We start from the raw sequence: 24,566 nt of genomic DNA, 5'->3' as shown, positions 1-24,566 counted from the left end.
AGAATAATGAATGAAACAATCTGGTAACCATATTCATAAGTCTTTAAAATGATAGTCCAGAATTATTTGTCCACGTAATAAATTGAAAACTTAAGAGTTAAAAATTTCTTAAAAAAGAATGTAAGCTTGCATTTAAGGATTATTTTCTTTTTTAACTATACAAATCATCTTACACTATGGGATATAAACAATAAACAAGAATTCTAATAAAAATACAAAATACAATTAATGCCCAGAAATAAACCCATGCACTCATGGTCAATTAATCTACAACAAAGGGCAAAATACAGCAAGAATATACAATGGAGTAAAGACAGTCTCTTCAACAAGTGGTGGTGGGAAAACTGGATAGCTACATGTAAAAGAATGAAACGAGAACACTCTCTAACACCATATAAAAAAAAAAAAAACTTCAAAATGGATTAAAGAACTAAATGTAGGACCAGATACTGTAAAACTCCTAGAAGAAAGCATAGGCAGAACAGTCTTTGACATGTTGTAAATCACAGCAATATTTTGGGGGACCTGTCTCCTAGAGTAATGGAAATAAAAACAAAAATAAACAAATGGGACCTAATTAAACTTAAAAGTTTTTGCACAGCAAAGGAAACCATAAACAAAATGAAATGACAACCTATGGACTGGGAGAAAATATTTGCAAATGATGCAACTGACAAGGGATTAATTTCCATAATATACAAACAGCTCACACAGGTCAATATCAAAAAAAAAACAAACAAACCCAAACAACCCAATTAAAAAATGGGCAGATCATCTAAATAGACATTTTCTCCAAAGAAGACATACAGATGGCCAACAGGCACCAGAAAAGATGTTCACTATCACTAATTATTAGAGAAATACAAACCAAAACCACAATGAGGTGTCACTTTACACCAGTCAGGGTGGCCATCATCAAAAAGTCTACAAATAGTGAATGCTGGAGAGAGTGTGGAGAAAAAGGTACCCTCCTACACTGTTGGTGGGAATGTAAATTGGTACAGCCACTATGGAGAACAGTATGGCAGTTCCTTAAAAAACTAAAAATAGAGTTACCATATAATCCAGCAGTCTCACTGCTGGGCATATATCCAGAGAAAACTCTAATTCAAAGAGATACATGCAACCCAATGTTCATAGCAGTACTATTTACAACGGCCAAGACATGGAAGCAACCTAAACGTCCATCGACAGATGAATGGATAAAGAAGATGTGGTACATATATACAATGGAATATTACTCAGCCGTAAGAAAGAATGAAATAATGTCATTTGTAGCAACATGGATGGACCTAGAGATTATCATACTAAGTGAAGTAAGCCAGAAAGAGAAAGACAAATACCACATACCACATGATATCACTTATATGTAGAATCTAAAAAAACTGATACAAATGAACTTATTTACAAAACAGAAATAGACTCACAGACATAGAAAACAAACTTATGGTTACCAAAGGGGAAAGAGCTGAGGGGGTGGTGGTGGTGCGTCAGGCGGGGGGATAAATTAGGATTTGGGGGTTAGCAAATACAAACTACTATATATAAAATAGATAAACAGCGGTCCTACTGTATAGTACAGGGAACTATATTCAATATCCTGTAATAAACTATAATGGAAAAGAATAGGAAAAAGAATATATATATGTATAACTGAATCACTTTGCTGTATACCAGAAACTAACACAACATTGTAAATCAACTATAGTTCAACTAAAAAAACGTAATACCTCTTTTTGTAGAAAACTTAGGAAAAACAGAAAAGAATGAATCACAAATTTAAGTTATACATAATACTACCACCTAAAGATAACCACTAAAAAGACAAGCTATCTCTTTGGTCTATGGAGATGAAGAGGTAAAAAAATCTTTCTAACACAGCTAAGAGCAGACTATATATTTAAGTAGGTCTCTGTCTTGCTTTTTAACTTAACATTATAATGCACGCATTTTCTTCAATCATTAAAAATCCTTGCCTGCATGATATTCCATGATAGTGAATACACCAGGCATAACTTATTTTACCGTTCCTCTATTGTTAGGCATCATGGTTCTTTCCAATCTGTAGTTATTTAAAAATTCTTCATTAAAAATGAACAGCTGTAATTAACATTATTTTTCAGCAAAATCATGCCCTCAAGGAACCACAAACTTTTTCAAAGAAAAAAGTACTATATTTAAAGATTAAACATCATTTTCAAAGATGTTTTACAACAGTATTAGTTTAAGTGGCCTAAATGTGAAAATAAGAAGCTACAATTAGGACAAATCACTGTTCCCATATTGTACATACATCAAATAATAATGTGGCTTAGTTTAACTGATATAGAACCTAAAAGATAGCTACTTAAAAATAACTGGCAAAAAGTTGGCCAGTTCTAACTATGCACTGTAGGAGTTCTATATATCCAGACCTGTGTGTGATAAGGTCATGGTAGGAATATAAGAAAAAGTGAAAACAAGGCCTCATTACTGTGCAATCCACAGATAAAGGTTTCCTATGTATCACTATCAATGGATAGGATCAACATTTTGGTAGGAGTCTGAATTAAGTATAGTGAATCACATTTTATAAAACTTTTCCCACTCTGACTGGAAAGCTTATGTATGTGACTTAGAGCATGTCAATGTCAATAAGGAAGTCATATCACAGATAAGTACCAAAGTCCCTCAGATCATTTTTAACATGAAACTCAGGAGATGCCATGGATGTTAACTAGGACATAAATACAATATTGACACCTGATAATTCAAAGAATATCACATTTCACAAACAGTCTGTTATACTCAGTAATTTCTAATGACTGTCTTATTAAAACACATTTATGACATGTTGGTAATCCCAACCAACATGTATTAGAGTCTGTGACATTTTTTCTTCTGAAAAATGCTGTGTGGCATGTGTTCTTTTCCTTATAATGACTGGATTAAAATTAAGTTGTTTGACCAAAGGGACAAAGTAATTAAATGCAATGCATAATACATGAATGGATTCCAGATTGAAAAATGAAAAAAAACCCTGCAATAAAGAACATTAGTACAGCAATTTAAATATGAACCATATGTTTAAAAATACCATTACATCAACATTAAATTCCTAGAAAAATTAAGTGGTTTGGGATAGATTTTTGAGTGTTTCACAATATTGTAATTCTAGGTAATCTACAGAGACTCAAGCATCACAAAATCACAAAAGGAAATATTACTGTATAATATTTAATGCCAAGTTAGCAACATATTTCTTTTAAAATAAAACATATCATCCAAAATTATAAAAAGGTATCAAAATACTCTGAAGCACTTCAAATCTAATTTAAAACCCTTTAGAAAAATTACAGAAACAAAGAAATTTTGTTTTATTCTAATTTTCATATCTAGAAAGATGACTTAACTTTAGGGATATTTTGGACAAACTGATAAACACAGAAGCTTACCTTAACTCTCTGTAGGAAAATTGTAAACTTAGAGAAAATATCCTTTAGCAGATCAAACCACTGAAGAAAATTCAACATTCTCATCTGATCTGCAAGCCTAGAAAAAAAAATTCAAACAAAAATAATGACTGTCTTCAGGCCAACATGGTGTTATCTACACACTGGAGGAAACTACACTAAATACTAGCAACAAAAGAATAATAAAACGCAATTTAATCTAGATACCTAGCTAAAATTGTAAAATTGAGATGAAGATGTCAATTACTAAGCAACTTCTCCTTGTTTAAACATCTCTAAGACTAGTCAAGTACACTGACTTATCAATCTTATCATGTAGTAATTCCATGGAACATGCTTCATGACCATTCGATGAAAAAGCATAGAGAAATAAACTAATTTTGGTTAAATATGGAAAAGATATATTCTGGAATAAAAATAGAAACATAAAATCTCCCTTAATAAACGAGCCTCTTCAATAAGTGGTGCTGGGAAAACTGGACAGCTACATGTAAAAGAATGAAATTAGAACACTCCCTGATACCATACACAAAAATAAACTCAAAATGGATTAAAGACCTAAATGTAAGGCCAGACACTATCAAACTCTTAGAGGAAAACTTAGGAATAACACTCTATGACATAAATAACAGCAAGATCCTTTATGACCCACCTCCTAGAGAAACAGAAATAAAAATAAACAAATGGGACCTAATGAAACGTAAAAGCTTTTGCACAGCAAAGGAAACCATAAACAAGATGAAAAGAAAGCCCTCAGAAAGGGAGAAAATATTTGCAAATGAAGCAACTGACGAAGTATTAATCTCCAAAATTTATAAGCAGCTCAATATCAAAAAAACAAACAACCCAATCCAAAAATGGGCAGAAGACCTAAACAGACATTTCTCCAAAGAAGATATACAGATTGCCAACAAACACATGAAAGAACGCTCAACATCATTAATCATTAGAGAAATGCAAATCAAAACTACAATGCGATATCATTTCACACCGGTCAGAATGGCCATCATCAAAAAATCTACAAACAATAAATGCTGGAGAGGGTGTGGAGAAAAGGGAACCCCTCATACACTGTTGGTGGGAATGTAAATTGATACAGCCACTATGGAGATTCCTTAAAATCAGCCAGTATGGAGGTTCCTTAAAAAACTACACATAGAACTACCATACGACCCAGCAATCCCACTATCGGGCATATACCCTGAGAAAACCATAATTCAAAAACAGTCATGTACCACAATGTTCATTGCAGCTCTATTTACAATAGCCAGGACATGGAAGCAACCTAAGTGTCCATCGACAGATGAACAGATAAAGAAGATGTAGCACATGTATACAATGGAATATTACTCAGCCATAAAAAGAAACGAAATTGAGTTATTTGTAGTGAGGTGGATGGACCTAGAGTCTGTCATACAGAGTGAAGTAAGTCAGAAAGAGAAAAACAAATACCGTATGCTAACACATATATATGGAATCTAAAAAAAAAAAAAATAGTCATGAAGAACCAAGGGGCAAGACGGGAATAAAGACACAGACCTACTAGAGAATGGACTTGAGGACACAGGGAGGGGGAAGGGTAAGCTGAGACAAAGTGAGAGAGTGGTAGTGTATATATGGACATATATACACTACCAAACGTAAAACAGATAGTGGGAAGCAGTTGCATAGCACAGGGAGATCAGCTAGGTGCTTTGTGACCAGCTAGAAGGGTGGGAGAGGGACAGTGGGAGGGAGGGAGATGCAAGAGGGAAGAGATATGGGGATATATGTATATGTATAACTGATTTACTTTGTTATAAAGCAGAAACTAACACACCATTATAAGGCAATTATACTCCAATAAAAATGTTAAAAAAAATAAAAATAGAAACATAACATCTCCCCTAATAAACTTAATAACCTACTTTTCTAACTACAAACTAAAAAGTACTCTTCCATATATGAAGGATCATGTGGCATGGTGGCTAAGAGCATGGGCTCTTAAGCCACAATGCCTTGGTTCAAGTTCCAGCCCTGCCACTTACTAGTTGGGTGACTCTGGACAAATGACTTAACTCCTCCATGATCTAATTTTCTCATTTTAAATGGGTAGAACCTACCTTATATGGTAGCTGTGAATATAAACTGAGTTAATACGAAGTACTCAGAAAAATGCACAGTGCTATGTAAGTATTAGCCAATATTGTATTAGTTACATATATATTATATATATACTAAATATTACAATACATAATAGTACAGCCAATATTTTTATAACTGACATCAATCAACTTTAAGATTAAAAATTAATTAAAAAATAGAATTCCATAAAGATATTTTAGAGTACTACAATGACTTATTACTTCAAATTTTTAATTAACGCTGCTACATCTAGGACTTTATTCTCAAAAGATACTCCTATACACTTGAGATATAGGATGTTCTCTAAGTTGAGAAAATTCCCTAGGGAAGTAAAATATTAAAAATAACTGACTCTCCATGTATATAGGGCTTTTAGCAAAGGTCCAGTAACTTAATTTTTCCAACTACTAGTGATCCCTGCATTATTAGGATTGCTTCAACTAATTCTGAAGCTGAGCTTTCACTAGGTAATAGTGTGGAAATTAAAACTCCACAATCCTCATTCTATGAGTCTGACCCAGAGAAGTTTTACAGTTGTCCATATTACTATTCATATCTTAGACCAGTTAATAAAGTTTAGATACCTATATGAACAAGAAATTCATAGTCATAAAATATTTATCACTGTTCTCCTTAAAATAAGAATAGGTATTTCAAGGGGAAAACAAAAAATTATAGACATGGGCAATTCAAAATCATGTACTCAAACTTCTCAAAGCTAACTGGGTTTTAATTATATAGCTAAATAATTTAAATTTAACACCGTTATTCCTCTTCAATTTCCACCCTCCATATGACGTTGTATCCTCTCCACCCTCTCTCTGCCCTGGGAGGCTGACCTGCTGGGCTTGGTCAGTGAGGAGCCCTTACAAAAGACTGAAAGGAGGAAAGGTGCTAATAGTCCGTCTCCATCCCTGAGGGGTTACCTCAGGATGACTGCCTCCCTCCACTGAAGATCACTTCAACTACTAAAAGACTTTTTTTTTTCAGCTACTTACATCTTCTTCTCCTGAATTCCATTAACTGCTCTCTTTCTTTGTCCCTTAAAGGTACTGCACTATCACTTGTGATTTTCCTACACTCTACCCACACCTTAGCAAATAATTCCTGAACTAAATCCTCCTTAGATTATTTGAATGCGTTATCTTTTCCCTGACTGGTAACCCCAACTTAATATTTATACTTACTTCAAGACAACATCTGTGTCTATGTCTTCTATTTGTGAAACTTTATTAATCACACACTGCAAAATTTAAGAAAAAAAATTTGATTAATGTCTTTAGAACTTTAAGTACTACATGTTCATTTGTATATTAATAAGGGCCTCAATGACTATAATTATTTGACCAAACTTCTCCTGTCTCTTACACCTCAAGGTGTTTAAAAAACTGCAGCATTACCTTTACCCTATTAAATAATTATTCCAGGGTATGCTTGAACTGTATTAATCACAATTTCCTACTATTTAAAACTGTTCACACACAAATACACACACAACACACACAAACACACACGCACACACACAAAACCCCCATAGAACTATAATACTTAGGACATGGTATAAGCCCCATACTAAAATTCCAAAAGAAATTCATTTTGGAGGTCACACTTCCTTGCAACACGTGCAACAGTTTAAGGTTTTAAAAAATAAATGCTCAGACTTTAGAAGTCTAGGAATTAAAACAGAGCAGTTTTAAAAAACTGTTTAAAAGTATAATATACATACAGAAAACTGTACAAATTATGTTTATAGCTCAATATGTTTTTACAAATGGAGTGCACCTATTTAACCAGAACTCAGATTATGAAATTGAATATTACCAGTAAGCCCCTCCTGCTCCCCTCCTGGTCACTACTTCCTCCCAAAAGACATTGCTATCCTGATTTCTAACACCACAGATTAATTTTGCCCGTGTTTGAATTTTACGTAAGTGGAATCATACAGTGTGTACTCTTCCGTGTCTGCTTCTTTGGCTCCACCTTATGTATGTGAATATCCATGTTGTTCCATGTAGTTTATTCATTCTCATTGCTGTATAGTATTCAATGTTGTAAATATGCTACAATTCTACTTTTTTACTGATGATAACATTTGTGTTTTTCTGGTTTTTTATTACAAATATGCTGCCATGGAATGCATGTGCTGTCTTTGGTGAGACTAGGTATGAATTTCTGTTGGGTAAATTACCTAGAAGTAGAATTGCTAAGCTATAATATACCAACAAGTTTTGGAAGTGGCAGTGATAATTTTAAAATATGGTGCTTTAGTCAATGTTTGAAAGAGGTAAAAGATGGGGCGATTGTAACATTTTTCTTGCTTGTTTTATTTAAACATTAAAAACTAAGAAATGTACATTCAACCTAATGATGATGATCAATTAAGCCTAAGAAATTCATTCAAAATTGTTCTTTTTCACATACAGAAAAACTAAAGTTCAGAGAATGAGATTTATCTGAATAGAAAAAGTCAAAACAAAAATCAGGCAAGTGTATACATATAGCTGATTCACTTTGTTGTACAGAGGAAACTAACACAACATTGTAAAGCAATTGTACTCCAATAAAGAGGTAAAAAAAAAAATGCTTATGGAAAAAAATTGTATCTCATGAAATATAGCGGCAACTTGAATTTCACATCTTTAAAACTGAAATAACCTTAAAATATATATCTACTTTCTAATGAGTAGATGACAAATACTGAAACTTTGATAGCATTGTAGATAGTAAGCTTTTTCTTTTAATTTCTAAAAGTAATGCAGATGTAAAATGTCTGACAATTCCACTTTATCACTTTATGCCAACTGTGTTGTAATAAATACCAATTAGCTTGGGAAAAAAATCAGGGAAGACTAAAAAAAAAACAAATAGATTTTAGTTTACAATTATAATTTCTTAGAGATCAGAGTAAGAAGAAATGCTGGTGAAAGTATATACTATTGGTAAAATGTTTTTAGAAGAAAAGTAATTCAGCTCCATGTATCAAACAATTTAAAAATACATTTCACTCTCTGACCAATAGTTCCACTTCAGGAATCAGTTATAAGAAAAATAGTCTTAAATATGAGAAACCAAACAAACAAGACTTTATACCAAAGCATACCAAAGATGTTTGTCACAGTGCTCTTTATAGTACCGAAATGAAAATGACCTAAATATTTAACACAGAGGAAAGCTTAAACAGGTTTAACTAACATAATGTTGATGGAATTTTATACAACCATTAAAAGTGATATTTCTGAAGGCTTATGAGCAAATGCTTATGTTATGATTCAAACGGAAATATATAATACAATTCAAAATTATATATACAGTATGAGAGCACCAATGATAAACACCAGTAACAATTTTGCTTAGAAATATTCTTTTTTTTTTTTTTCGGTACGGGGCCCTCTCACTGCTGTGGCCTCTCCCGCTGCAGAGCACAGGCTCCGGACGCACAGGCCCAGCAGCCATGGCTCACGGGCCCAGCTGCTCCACGGCATGTGGGATCCTCCCGGACAGGGGCACGAACCCGCGTCCCCTGCATCGGCAGGTGGACTCCCAACCACTGCGCCACCAGGGAAGCCCTAGAAATATTCTTAAAGTGATAATCTTTTTGACTGGTAGGGCTATGTTTTTCTTTCTTCTATTTTTCTATATTAAAAATTTTTTAATAAATGAGAAAATGTTACTATGATACTGCATGTATTATTACAGGATCATGTAAAAATAAACTTCACAAAAGATTCTAGATGAAAATATATCAAATAAAAAAGTATAATTACCTGTTTAATGATATTCTTTGCTGTAATAATCATTTCTTCACTATATATTTCTAAAAAATTAAGTTTTCTTTGTTTTAAAAGTCCAAATACAAGAGATACTAGTCTTTCCTGTTAAAATAAAAGAAGGGTATACAATGTCAAAATTCAAATACAAAATAATCTCACTTAGAGGTAGGAATAATCAACGTCAAGGGTTTTATTGTTTGACCCTCAAATCTCTATCTTCCTTTTGGTATTTTCTAAAAGCCTTAAAAACCCCTTTCCATAGCATCTTGTCATCAGATTTTTGGAGTCATTATTCTAAAACAGGTAAATCCTACCCTACTATAGTGGATCAAATGAAGCTGGTTTGGGGACAAAACAATATGAGTATATTTTGGTCTAGTTTCAGTAAGTAGCTAGAAAGTATTCTTCTGAAACCCTGATGACCAATAAATACTCTATGAGCCCGGTGCTTTCTAATTAGTGGTCTAGAAGACTGGAATGATGACCCGGATTATTTGTGGAGCATTAACTGCTAACATTTACAAAAATCTCTTTAACTACTTAGGCTGCTATCAGGGCTTTTTGGATTCTTTACAAGTTCTTGGCAATAATCAGCATTGAGAAGTTACTAGATAAGTTACCAAATATGATATATTTGTACATGCATATGCATAAAACATGTTCATAATAGGTGCTCAGTGAATGTGAATGACTGATAAGTTATCATATAATAATGATCACTTTTTATAAAAGACACACTCCAATACATGCATATACATGGATATAAGTTAATTCATCCTATATCTACATCCTATATCTATATTTGGAACTTGGGTAGTAAGCCATATAAAGACTTCATTTTAACTCCCATTTCTAATTAAGCTATAAAATTATTTATTCTCTAATTTCACAGGATAATAAACAATTGTGTACTTCCTAAAGTCACATACTTAGTCAAAGATTTCATAGGTCTCACAGGCTTGATATTGAAGATAATTTTGCTCACTATAACCTGAGGAAAATGTGTCCTAAACTAAGGCTGTTAGGAAATAACACTAAGCAATGACATCAATTTCATTCTACAGTTCAAAAGACATACCTCTTCTAAAATTTGACAGTCATCTTCCAATGGTCTATTTAAGTCACTGTGAGAATAAGTAGAAAATTCTGCAATCATCATTTTATCTATCAGTTTTTCTAATTCACAAAGCTGTGATCCCAAATGCCTACAAAGGAAGAGGGAAATGTTACCTCATTTATTAAAAACCCAGATTTACTCTACGATCAAGGGAACCCGCCAGCAAAACTTTTCTAGTGACAGTACTTGTGCAACAAGGTGATGTTTTAGTAAAATACAGTCTTTTAACTTAACAAAAATAACTGTGACAGTTTCACATCATCTCCCAAATTCTATTTTTCTCTGTATATCTTAACCTCCAAACAGTTAAATATACTATAGGAAACTTGGTTCTAGAAAACTTCATGACTGCTTTTTAGTCTGCTTTTCACAGACAAAATATTCAGATATTCTAAGTCCTTTCCTCATTAACCACTTACTGAATATAAATGTCAGTAGCTCCCCAGCCATTCACGTATGCAATAAATACAAGCGCTTACTATGCACCAGGCCCTGTTCTGGGTACCTATAAATATTTGAAGGACTATAGGCGAGACTGACTCAGCTCAACTTCTGTCAGAATCAGTTTGAGTTACTGTGCAATATCCCCCAGGCCATTAAAGTCATTAGAACACATGAGTGAAGATCTAAAGTCACTGAGCTATAATCTATCCATGGAACTTCTTCTCATGAAGTATGGTGTTCCTTTTTAGTCCACCTCTTCAGTACCTGCAGATCCTGGCTAGGGTTAAAGTGAGCAGGACTCTTAATTTTGGCAGAGTTGTGGGGGTGGTGAGGGCATGTATTACTAAAGAGATTTGGAACCTTTTCCCTAGAAAAAGTAAGTACTGTCCAAGTGACAAGAGTGGTCCCAGGTAGTTAATCCCTGCTCTGAAGGGCACTAAGGATGAATACCGTCATATCCAAAGGGATTTTTGCCAAACAATCTAATAGTTTCATAAAAACAATGGGTTGAAGAAACCTAGGTAATCTAGTTGGTCCAAGGCATTTCAAAAATTAAGTGAAATTTATCTTAAATGTAAACATTTATAATTAATTATAAAAACATTTTAAAAGTTTATGCTACATTTACTTGAAAAATAAGCCCTTAATGTTAGCAACTGTCTTTACTATGACCAGATATAGCACATTAAAAAAATTAAAGCATGTGACCTTTTAGACAGATCCGTTGTTCTTCTTTTATGAACAACAACAATATGGTAAGTAGTGCAGTGATACTTTTAGAAAAAATCTGATAAGTGAAATAACATAAATTTGTTTTTTGCAATATGAAAATTATATTTCTCACAGCTAATTAGAAGTCTGATAAGGTTCTCATAAATGGTGACAACATCTCACAATAAACTAATTTATAACATATCCACTCTTACAAACTAAAACACTGCCATAAAAGGAATTTGGCAGTGTCTTGCAAAATTACATAGGCAATTAGCCTTTGACCTAGGAATCTGACTTCTCAGAATCCATCTCAAAGATACACTGGTAAATGACAAAAGAACATACATTCATTGCAGCACTGTTGGTAATTGCAAAGGAATGGAAACAACCCAAATGCTGACCAACAGAAGGCTAGTTAAATATATCATAATAGCCCCTATACACTTTTAAAAGAATCGAGGAATACCGATTAATACACTGTATACTGCTACAGAGCAGTTTCTCGACTACTGCCCCCCTAAAAAGCCTTTTCAGACATTTTTATTCCTAATCACTCCCCATGAAGTTTTAATATCACAGATATACTGTAAATCCGTTTATGTACTGTGGTGTTTGGAGGGCCACAAACTATTGTAAAATCCAAGAGTTTTTTTCACCCTTCAAGAAAAAACTTTTCCCCCCTTTGGGTGATATCCCCCATTGAGAATGCATACTGTAGCATGATCTACAGGGTATATACTGTAAGATAAAAACCCCACGGTGGAGAAAAGTATGTACAGTATGCTAATGCTTATCTAAGATGAGGGACAGAGAGATGGACAAATAAACATAAATTAAAACTTTTTTAAATGACTTGTAGGAGTAGGTACAGAGGAAGAGAACCAAGACAGAAGTTAAATTTCTCTGAATATTTTTTGTTTTATAGATTTGACTTTGGAACTATGTAACTACTTAACATAGTTGTAAAACAATATTACATTTAAAAACAGCAATCCTTGAATATCAAAAGCAAATGAACTTAACTATGTATCAAAGTACAGGCAAATCTACACAAAGAGGAATTATTTCAAGTGACTTTAAAACACAGTAATTTATCCATTCATACCACAAGGGATATACCTTAAGAAAAAGAGGGAAAATTATTTTCTAGCTCTGCCCACTAAAAAGGCCTAGAGATCATGACCAATCCAGTAGCAAGGAACACCTCTGATACCTAGATTGTAATTTCTAAATACCATTTCCTACTAAAAGAAACTAGGGCTCCTTAGAGAAATGGCAGTTTACAAATATGGAGCAGAAAATGTATAATATGAATATCCTGTCATAACATGAAGAAAACCATTAATGACTACTCATAGAATCAAAAGAACTTGAGGAAGTTCCTACAAAAGATAGGACAATATGAACATCGATTAAAGAAAAACTTAATACTTCAAATATATATAAATCCATGTGCTTATAAAACATTTGGAAGATGCTACATTTTTCAATTCATTATTTTAAAAACTGCTAAATAAAGGAAAAGAACCTAGACTTTATCTTGCCTATCCTTGTAAGAACTGTCCTTCAGAATTACCAAGTAATTGTTATGGAGAAATATGGCTTTATAGAAATATTCCATTAACAAATGAATAAGGAAGTTTAGAATTAGAATATCATGATTTGCAACCCATAATGAGATGATAAATCTAGGCAATGATCACCAAATGGCTGCTAATTTCATGAAAAAAGAGACAACCAGATATATGCCTCTTGGCTGAAATACACCTATTAGGTACTCTTACCAAAAAGAAAAACTTAAATCTGATCAAGACTTTAAATCTAACTACCAGTTTATAGAAAATACAAGTAAAAGGAAAACACACTAAACATGGGGATGCAGTTGGCAAAATCCAGACTGTGAGAAGCACTACAAAGACAACTCAATTTCTTCAATAAATATTTTGAAAGGGAGAAAATGAGAAGAATGGAGAACTATATATCAAAAGACATTTGAAATATATCAACCAATTGTAATATACAGTTGTTATTATTTGGATCCTGTTTCAACAAATACACTGTGAAAAGAATTTTGAGAGAAATAGGAAAATCTGAACACTGACTAGCTATTTGAAACTATGAATGATATTTATGTTTTTAAAGATCCTTATCTTTCAGAGATACATAATGAAATACTTATGGATGAAATGAAATCATGTTTTGGATTTGTTTCAAAATAATCCAGGAGTAGGGGGAGGCATATAGAGAAAACCAAGTTGGCTATGAGTTGATAACTCACAGGTGATATGCAATTTATCCAGTTTCATATAACTCTCTTCATATGATTTCCTCTATTTTTGTGTATGTTTCAGTTTTCAATAAGTTTTAAAAAGCAGTAATAGGGTAGGATATGAATCCACACATAAATTTAACATTGCTTTGTTCTCAGTTAATTGATTTTTATAAAGATCAAAAATTCCTTTTAAATGCAGACTAGAGGTTAACACCCAAGTATGTGTTACCTTCAGGTACAAATAGTCTTCAGCAAATCCCAACAAAGAATTATGGTAGGAAGTCCATAGGACTGTATCTACTGATGTTTGGGCATCAAAGTAATAAAACTCTATCATTTCAGCCTAATAACTTAAATGTGAGGTTCTATTTAACTTCAGATATTGTCAAAAATAACTGAGTAGCTTCATTTTTACGCATCTTAAGTAATTTTAAAGTCTGACAAATATAATAAAGAAGAGCAGATATGAATCTCAATACTAACATCAAATAGTATTTATTATGTACTCACAGGTATATGATAACATATATAAAAAGATTTGTCTAAGCAAATCCCTAAATAAAATTTCTAGAATTAGTGTTTTATAGGATTCACCTATTCATCCTTGCTCTGTTTTAAAAATATTTTAGACTACTTTAACAATAGATGCAATTATACTGGCCTGTATATTATTATTAACCTTACCAAAAATATTTAATAGATAAATCTGCTAACAGTTCATTTTAAAAGTATGTATCCTAATAATCACATATAATACTTTACAGTGGTGAAAGAAATCTGCTGAAATGACAGACAAGTAACTAAAAATCACTTTCTGAAAAAGTACATAGGCTCATATATCCAGCTAAACAAATTGGAGCAATTCTAATACTTTCTACTTTAATATGCCTCAATTTGTACATGAATTCAGAACTTCTACTAAGCTGTGGGTTCACTACAATGACCTTTGTGTTGCTTTTATCACAGAAACTTACATATCAATAAACCCTACAGTAATACTAGCTTCATCAAATAGCAGAAAATCTGTTGTTTTGGCTTCACCTCAGAGCACACAATGTGGATGTTTTCATATCATAATGTTTTCAAGATCTAAATTATGGGAGATTATATAGGAGTAAAGAAGATGTTAAATACCTTTTACTACTTCCAATAATAAAAATCCCTTAAGTGGAATCCCAAGGAGGCCTCTGATCAATGAAATCATAATAAGCTGGAACCTATAATTAACTCTGAATGTTTTCCACCTTTTTGAGGAGGAGGAGGAGGAGATGACAACGTACGAGTAGAAAAACTAGTTTCATTAATTTTTATCCTAAAATCTATTACTATGGTAGATTCCTAGCTCAGCAAACCTCTAACTCAGTTGCCCACAGTTTAACATCTATTGCACTAGAAAATTAGCACTGATGTTCAGAGTGATCTATTTGAGGTCCTACAAAACCTCAATCAAATATATTAAAAAGTATACATAACTCTTGGGTCCGATGAGATCTGGGTTGAATCTTGACTCTACTGTTTTATAACTTGCTGTATGACTTGGAGCAAGTTATCTAAGATTTTCAATGCTCCAGTTTCCTTATCTATTAAAATGGGGATAAAACTATCTATCTCATAGAAGTGTTTTTTTGGAGTGGGGAGGGAGATCAAATAATATATGCAATATTCTTAGCACTGGTACAGAATACCAAAGTATTCAAAAAATGTTCTTAGGTTTTGTAGTGGTGGCAGTAGTAGAGTAATGGTGGTAGTAAGTAATAAAGAAAAAAAAATTAACAGTGGTGAAAACTGAAGTTTCTACATAAACCTTTACAGTAAGAAACAGAAAATAACAACATTATATCCCTGAATTTCAAGGTAACTGAATCTTTTCTATATGAAACCTGCAAGATATCAAGGTTCAAATATATTTTCATATATATTATATTTTATATGAAGAATAAACACTCTTTACAAATGTGCAGGTTCTAAAAAATATAATAGTAGATATTTGAGTAAAACATAGATAATCAGGGGCTTCCCTGGTGGCGCAGAGGTTGAGAGTCCGCCTGCCGATGCAGGGGACATGGGTTCGTGCCCCAGTCCGGGAAGATCCCACATGCCGCAGAGCGGCTGGGCCCGTGAGCCATGGCTGCTGAGCCTGCGCGTCCGGAGCCTGTGCTCCGCGACGGGAGAGGCCACAACAGTGAGAGGCCCACATACCGCAAAAAAAAAAAAAACAAAGAAAAACAAAAAAACAAAACATAATCAGAATATTTGAAAGTCTTTTAAAAAATAATATACACTTTTTTATGAAGAATATTTTGTCCTTTGAGTTAAGGTACAAACCAAAAAAGTAAGGATGAAAATAAAGGTAAACTCTTTCTTGAGCTCAAGATAATTAAAAGATTATAAAATTTTCATTCTGCCTTCTGATAAATCATAATCTACTGGGAATAAATATCCAACCCTGTTCTTATTTTCCAGATAGCTTTGGAGAACTAAACTTTTCATCAGTATTATTAGGCATAAACTTATGAGTCAGGAAAATGAAATAAAATAAACTGCATGACCTTTGGAGTAAAAATGAGAACAGTTTCAGAATTTGTGTTTAGCAGGCAAGCATTTAATCTTTGCTTCTATTGCTCTATTCAGAGGATAAAGCACTCTACTTTCTAGAAACAGCTCCCAATATTCATCAAATTCGTATAATATAGTGGTGACAAGAAAAAACACAGCTTCTGTCATTACAGAAGTCCATTTTGCTAAAATACTGACAAAATTAATATTATTTATTTTAAAAATATATGCCATATACACATTCAAAAAAGAGAAATATTTAAATTTTCAGAGGTAAAGGGGAAACTAAAAATCATTTAGTCACCTTGGGTTCCCATGCTGAGAAATCCAAAGTAGGCTTCAAAGGACTACGAACCACCCAAAATTGATTGCAAAATTTTATGTACAGGTATATTTTTATGGAAAGAAGGTCCATCCACAGCTTTCAAGAGATTCTCAAAGAGGTTTGTGATCCAAACTTTTTCTGTAAACATCCAAGTCTGGATAAGGTTCTTCCCCTAAGGTTAGGCTCCATAGCAATCTGTACTTCATCATCATACTGTACTGTACTGTATAATAACTACCCAGTAATTTATGTCTCCCTCCTATCAAATAAATTGTAGAAACAGAGCAGAAAGCATCTCTGCTTTGTTCATGGCTATATTCCCAGTATTCTGCCTGGTGTCTGTCATGTAATCAATAACCATTTCTTGAATAAATGAATCAATCATTCACTTGCATAATTAAAATTGGGCCAACTTTTTAAAAGTGCTTTCAAAATAAATATTCCAATTACATATCCTTAGTCAATAAGAACTTATAATTCAATTAAAATAAACTTATATTAAAGATAACCTTTCCAGAATATATTAAGTTACAGAGCACGTCTTCCATAAAACTTCTTTGTAGTCACTCAGTAGTATAAGGTTTCCCAGCAGATAGGAACTTCAACAAGGAAACTGCAAGCCTGCTTAACTGAATGAAATTTTGATGGCTTACAATTGGTGTAATCTGTAAATTAAACATATGACATGATCTCACATAAAATAACTAAAACCCTAATCTTAAAGGTATTTTCAAAATAAAAACTTAGAAGAAATTGGGTCTTTTCCATCATCGTGTGGGATTTTTTGCAATGTGATAGACTGTAAATGAGAAATGAATTTTAATAATTATCTAATTTAAAGCTTATTCAATGGCTTTTAAAATGAACTTAATTTCAGCTATACTAGTATTCCTTTTTCCACCCTTACCTATTATCTTGACACAAAACTACTTCAACATTTTCAAAATATAATTTTCAAAGATGTGACTGGCCCTTCGTTGATTTCATCTACTAGAAAATTTAATTTTACTTCTTTATCCAAATGTCTCTGTAAATATTGGTCCTTATGATTTTTGTTTGTTTTAGTAAGACTAAAATATCAGAATGATAACATTATTAAACAGATCAATCTGGAAGAAAAAAATACCCTTGTAACTCTAACACATTCATAGATTTTCAGCTAACATTACACACTAAAATTTATCCTTTAGAAAGTTCTAACATTATTTCTAATGGCTTACTTAATGGACATACCGGAAGCTGTGAATGCCCTGAAGTTCCTGCTGTAGAACCTCTTGCGTTGTTGCTATTAAGTCCAATGCTCCGACAAATTCAGAAGTAGATAACAACACCTGTACTGTAGGCTGAGTCTGGTGTACAGTGGCCATTAATTTCAGTTTATTGTATACTTTAACACAATTATTTCTGGTAAGTGCCAGTCTTAAAATGTGTAGTGATCCTTCACACATTACTTTATCAATCTGTGCAATTTTATCTCGAAGCATTTTTACAGCCTGGGAAGTTTTCTTGAGGTAGTCCTGCAATTCGTGTTGAGAGGTCATTGCATGAAAAAATGCTTCTGAACGTAGAGAGATCTGGTGAGCAATGTTTACTTCCACAATATCCAGATAATGGCTCAGCTTAAGAGGAAAGGAAAAGAAAAAAAAATCACAGCATATTATAAGTATACCTTAACTGCCCAAATACTTTCTGAAAACGATACAATATTTCTACATGCATTTTAAATCCCATTGTGTCAACTGTTTGATTATGTGATGCTTGATACTAGGCATACAAAATAGAAGGGAGATGAAAGGTAGAGCCCAAAATTAATAAATGTAAGACAAAAGCATAGAAGGTGATTTACCTTCTTCCTCTGCTACTGCCATTACTGTCCTCCAAACACCAACTACTTTCTAGAGAGTAAAAGTAGCCCACAGTCATCTCAGATTATAATCTAGTTTTAGAAGTTCCAAGATCTGAGAGAATGATTGAGTTCCTTAACCTCCACATATCACTGCCATCACCAATATAATGTATCATTTATCTGACTGAAAGATGATTATAGTTACCATTTACTGGCTTTCTATGTACCAGGCAGTGGTATTTTATATATATCATCTTCTAATTTTAACAATCTTGGAATACAGGTATTATTATTATTTTATTTTACAGTTGAGGACAATGAGGCTCAGAAACATTAAATAACTTGAATAAAGTCATATGATTAATAAGTAGAAAAACTGAAATTTGAACCCAGGTTTGTCTAACTCAAAAACTGAAGTTCTTTCTACTGTACCATGCTGCCTCAAAACGTTAGAGAATTCATGAAAGACAGATTGGTGATCCAGCCACAAATTACAGAGAGTACTAGAATTCACCTGGATCTTTTTTTTTTAAGCTGTTAATTTCACATTTCAACAATTATTCTTTTATCAATTTATAAAACTCAGTTTATTTCCAATGTGTTTTCCTCTTAAACAGTTGACTGAAACAATTAGTTCATATATATCTTATTTGTAATACTACCAAAATTAATTCCTGGAGTAACATGTATTAAGAATGCTTTCTAATTTCAAATATGGACTTCTAAAACTTGAGTTGTCTTTTCTTCCTTTATAACTGCATATGCTTTCTTTGGCTATATCATTTTTCCATTTCTCTCCCACTTTTTTACTTCTAGATTCTTCAACCTATAGCTCAAACTTTAAGAATTATCTCTGAACATCTCAGGAGAATTTGTAGTGTTAAAGGGTTAATGGGCTTTCAACATTTAGGACTCATAAAATTAGAGGATTATTTGGTCACCAAGCCTGTCTCATTAAAACCATGCAGGATCATGCATATCTTCAATACAGCTCCTTCAATAATCTATTATAATATATAATAGGTTACAAACAAGACATTCTTCTATAGTTTAAATCTGTTGCATTTATACTCTTTTGCTGTTGTTCTTTTTACCTTCAACAGCTGTTCATTTATTTACCTAAAAAGCAATATGGGGATGAAGGTACTTAGGTACATCACAAGCTAAAGTAGACTCAATCTTCAGAAAATGGAGAAAAAGTAACTCCTGTAGGACAGGAGTACTCAGAATGCAGTTTATATGCTGCTGCTAGTTTGTGAACTGTTTAACAGGTCCATGATGAAATGAGGAACTCTGCTGGAAATTAAATCAACTACATCACTAAGCCCACGGTATTGCTTTTTCATAGAAAGACTTTCTTAATGAAGGAAGCAGTGAAATGATTTACGTTCTAGAGCAAACTCATTGTCTCATTGCAGACCAGCACTTTGGGTAGCAGTACTACAATAGGACAAAAATTTCCCTAATCCTGGTTGTAGCATCCCCTCGTTAAAACTAGCAAGATAAAATGGGTGCTGTCCATCATACAGTGAGTTTGAATCCTGTCTTGGAATCCTGTCTTCCATTCCTTTTCTAAGAACAGAGCAGAATGAGGAGACAAAATGTAAATGTAATAAAGCTGATTCTGCAACTTACCAAAAAAAAAAATTTCCATTACTTTAGTCACTTTAAACATTTAGCATGAGAAAATTGTTTCATTTGAATTTCAAAGATTTCTGCAATTTATCAATATTCCATTGATCTATTCTTTTCAAAGGCATAATATTTTCATAATTCATTTCCTAGTAAAATTCTATAAAGGGAACAGTTTTTAAAGTATTCCTAAAAGTATCTGTATAGATTGGTGAAATTTTTATTGGCTTTTGTTGTTTTTCTCTTTTAAGGTATTATTCTACCAGGGGATATACTTGGAATGTGAAAACGTAGTCTGGGAGTGAGTCTGTGTCTATATATCCATTGTTTTCATAAGATTTGTGAATGTATTCTTACTCAAGGAAAACCTTTATAGATGAAAATGTTGCCAAAAAAAAAAAGTGAATTCATTTTCATTTTCAACTGTGAGAAACGGAATACTCACGATTCTTTCCCCACATTTCTTCTCTCCTCCCTAAGTAGTCCTTTCTTCAGTTGCTGAGGACTGGACCCAACTTATTGAATAGTCTACCTGAGGCAAGCTTTCAGACTGCCAAGAGCTGTGGCCTGACTAAAACGAAATGCTTTCATCTCAGTTTAGGAACCACAGTCAGTTTTAGAAAAGCTCTAAACTGAATGCTAAGAAAGAACAGAGATCAAAGGTCTTTACTTCCTATTCTAGTTTTAAAAGATTCTTGATCTATGAGTTATGTTTAAAGTTTTACATTTTAAATGACTTTCAAGATGTTGACTTCTGAAATATAGAACACTGTAAAATTTTGAAAAACTGCTAATAACACGCAAAAGGCTACGCTTTGCAAAGCTTTGCAAAGCTAAAGGAACACTGCATTTTTAAACTATGCTATTTTTGCTTCAAAATAATCATCATTACTATGTGTAAACGAGGAAAAACAGTACCTCAGGAAAAGTTAATTTTCTGTGCTTTAAGTCATAAAGAATATAAAATCAGCCAATATACTGTTTGGAATAAATGTAAAACAATTAATTGTGTTATCTAATACATCCTTTCAATTGAGATTGCTATCAACTGCTGTTTCAGATAAGAAGCACTCAAACAATAACCTTTTCCTTTTTCAACAGCACAACTTGTATTGCATTGAAACAAAGTGCTATTACTTTATCAGTTAAGATCTGAAGGGTTCTAATTATCAGTAACAATAAAGATGAAATTAAAGGAATTAGTGCCTACTAAATAACTAACTCTGAACTCACACAAACAGTACCACTTAATTAAAATAGTTTTCTACATGGGAAAAGTAAAAAAGAAACTACCTTTTCTTGTAGCAACTTTGAGGAAGCTGCATCACGATTTCCTTTTCCACCAGCAGTATTAAAATGAGACCATGGTAAAACTGAATTAAAAGTTAAGGAATCGTCCAAGGCAAAATCTGGTTTCATAAAAATCTATTAAAAAAATGCATTTCCCTCAATTAGATAAACATTTTCTTTACATCCATTATCCCTTCTAACATCATAAGACCATTAAACAATAATTAACTTGAATCTCAGGCATATACAGAAAAAGCAAGTGATAATAAGTTGAGTTATTTATACAAAAATCTGTAGAAGAAAAATATATAAATAATGTTTCATCAAGCTAAAAATGCTCATGAAAGATAGAAAAATGTTTTTTTGCCTTTACCAACAGAGATGGTCATTCCATTACTACCTGGTCAAACTCATGAATGCAGTCCCACTGGGCACATACAAAAGGGAGATGTCATACTTATCCTAAAATTTCTGTATTATTTCCCACTGATAGTGGTTTTTTAAAAATGTCAAATATCAATATCTCTATACTTATATTTCTATTTTCTCTTGCTCAAAATTCTTTCAAACTTTCTTTATATTAGACATACACTAAATTTTAAAACCAAAACAAATTCAATTTTATGAAGAGACTGCTCCTTTCCCTTGTATACCACATCCATCTGCGCACCAACTACTACCCTTAATATTTCCTCATTATCACTTGAATCTCCTCTCTACTCTATCTCCACAGTATTTCTGCAGCTCCTCATTATCTCTGGATTATAGTAAATGTCTACCTACTGATGTCCTTCCCTAATCTATCCTCTATATATCTTTAAAATGCAATTATAACTGAATTAACTTCTCTTTTTAAATCTCTCAATGGATTCCCATGACTGACAGACCAAACTCTCTTAGAATGGCATTAAGAGTTTTATTTATCTCATACTTCACAAAATTTATTTAACCCCATCTCTAAACACAAGTATACCATGTATACTTATTTATCTCATATTTCATAAATATTTTTACTTAATATGTATATCTCCCCCAGACCATATGTTCCTATAAGACTGGATTTATAGATTATTAATCTTTCTATTCCAGCACATAGCATAAGGCCTGAAACATGGTTTAATCAATTAATTTCTATGTTATATTTTATTATATTCACTGATTCATATGACCCATATCCAAAAATTAGTATGAATGTGATAGGGAAATCTAACTAGGGACATGAGTATATTTTCTAGTCCCTCTAGTATAACTGAAAGTATTGATTAATTCAATAAATGTTGACTATCTATGATTTTACTCTTATGCTAGGCACTAAGGTGGAAACAAAGCTAAATTACTCCAGAGGTCCTAATCTCAAGGATCTTTAGCCCAAGGGATGTGATAAAATATATACATAAATATTTTATAAGGGAAAGAGTGACAAATGCCTTAAAAGGGAAGGCAGGGGTCTAGATAAAATGCTATGGCAGTTTGGCAAAGGGGCCAATGATCTTCATTTGGAGAAAATGTATTCATGTAAAGTTGTCATTTAAGCAAAAACTGTAAAGGGTTAGATATGGGGAGATAAGAGAAAAGTCTTCCAGGCTAAAGGAACACTGCAAGTAAAGCACGGAGCCAGCAAAAAAGTCTGGCTGAAGTAAAGAATGTGTAAAGATTAGTAGGCAAAAGTTAAGAGTGTGCCCATGATGGAAGTGAATAATTAAGGGCCTTAAATTGCAGAGTTTGAATTTTATTTTGTAGGAATCAAAGAACTTTAAAAATGACTGCCCTTTCCCTTTTGTTTCTGTCTTTCATCCTTCTGTCTCTTCACACCCTAAAGAGCAATTATTACAGACCTCTTTGAGAATATGATGAATGCAATGGACTCCTTCCCCAGAAAAAAAAAGAAAAACAAAAAACACTCATCTATCACACATCTCTACAAAATTCTTCATACAAAGAAAATATCCCTAATAATTTGGAGGGGTAATAAGACCAATAAAATTATATTTTAAAATGAAAAGATTTAAACATATTTGTAGGTTTTGGTGATAAAGAAGAGACTGATCATGCAAAAGAGAGAGAAGAAAAGTAAGAAAGTCCCAGAAGAGGCAAAGTGGTCAAAGCATCAGAAAACAGCCCAGTGAAAGCTTCTTACAAGGCAAAATTAAAGATCAAATATTAAAAAGCTGTATTCTCATTTTTTAGGTTTTGTTACCTTAGGTACTTGCTCCAGATCTGTCCTGGATTTATCTATTTTAAAAAAGGAAAAGGGAAAATATGATTTTTTAAAACTTGTTTTCATTTTATTTCCATAAAATATATTTTGACAGATTCAATACTATACTAGGTCACAATTAAATAACGATTTAAGTTTCTTTCTTCAACAAATATCAAACACCTTCTGTATACCTAGGAGTAGGCAAAGCAGTGAGTATGTTTCAAATAATTTTAATCAATTGTTTAGTAGCAATAAAACAACTAAATGTATTCAAGTCTTTTTTAAATGGACACAGAAAGCTTGGTGCTATCTTATAGAAATGCTATTTTTATTGTTCAAAAGATCCACCATCCCATCCAGTATTTCCTATGATCAAAAAATTTTTTAATGCCGTAGTAGTTTTCTTCTTAGACATCTTAGTTTGTATCCTCTACAAACTTCTTGCAAATGAACCTCCTTTATCTTCGTCTCACCAATCAGATTTCAGACAAGGTACCCTCCTTTCCAAAACTAAGCTTTCTGTACTCAGACTCCATCCTCTCCTGCCTCTTCTCTGAGCTCGCATCTATTACCCTGCCTCTCCATATCTTTAACATTTTAATAGCTCTTTTCTCTCTGCATATAAACATGCTCAGTTCTCTTCGATTAAAATGAAGAAGAAAGATAAAACTCAGGGCCTAGAGTAGGTTGAGGCAAGGGAGAACCTCAGGTGCAAAATTTAAGGAAGCACTCACTCTCAGTATTATGCAGATACCTCTCTTGCCTCATCTAATCCTGGCCATGCAAAAACATTCTTCTAGCATAACTGCTAGTAGAAACAAACT

At 32.9% G+C, this 24,566-nt stretch overlaps 1 protein-coding gene across 11 annotated transcripts in view; it reads right to left on the bottom strand.

The window, feature by feature from the left end:
• VPS54 (VPS54 subunit of GARP complex) overlaps positions 1 to 24,566 on the bottom strand; it is a 132,782-nt gene that overhangs the window by 43,892 nt on the left and 64,324 nt on the right. For all 11 annotated transcript variants that reach the window (XR_003004241.1, XR_003004234.1, XR_003004237.1 and 8 more), the window contains 7 exons: positions 23,740 to 23,774; positions 21,546 to 21,677; positions 18,008 to 18,393; positions 10,425 to 10,551; positions 9,341 to 9,448; positions 6,764 to 6,819; positions 3,435 to 3,531 (listed from right to left, as the gene is read on the bottom strand). Coding sequence is in view for 3 of the 11 variants with exons in the window: in XM_024753046.1 (XP_024608814.1) it covers positions 3,435 to 3,531; positions 6,764 to 6,819; positions 9,341 to 9,448; positions 10,425 to 10,551; positions 18,008 to 18,393; positions 21,546 to 21,677; positions 23,740 to 23,774 (941 nt within the window). In the remaining 8 variants the exon portion in view is untranslated. The remainder of the gene's footprint in view (positions 1 to 3,434; positions 3,532 to 6,763; positions 6,820 to 9,340; positions 9,449 to 10,424; positions 10,552 to 18,007; positions 18,394 to 21,545; positions 21,678 to 23,739; positions 23,775 to 24,566) is intronic.

Source organism: Neophocaena asiaeorientalis, unplaced genomic scaffold (genome assembly GCF_003031525.2).
Source record: "Neophocaena asiaeorientalis asiaeorientalis breed wild unplaced genomic scaffold, Neophocaena_asiaeorientalis_V1.1 scaffold100, whole genome shotgun sequence".
NCBI classification, from domain to species: Eukaryota; Metazoa; Chordata; class Mammalia; order Artiodactyla; family Phocoenidae; genus Neophocaena; species Neophocaena asiaeorientalis.
This window is presented reverse-complemented; position numbering and strand designations above follow the sequence as displayed.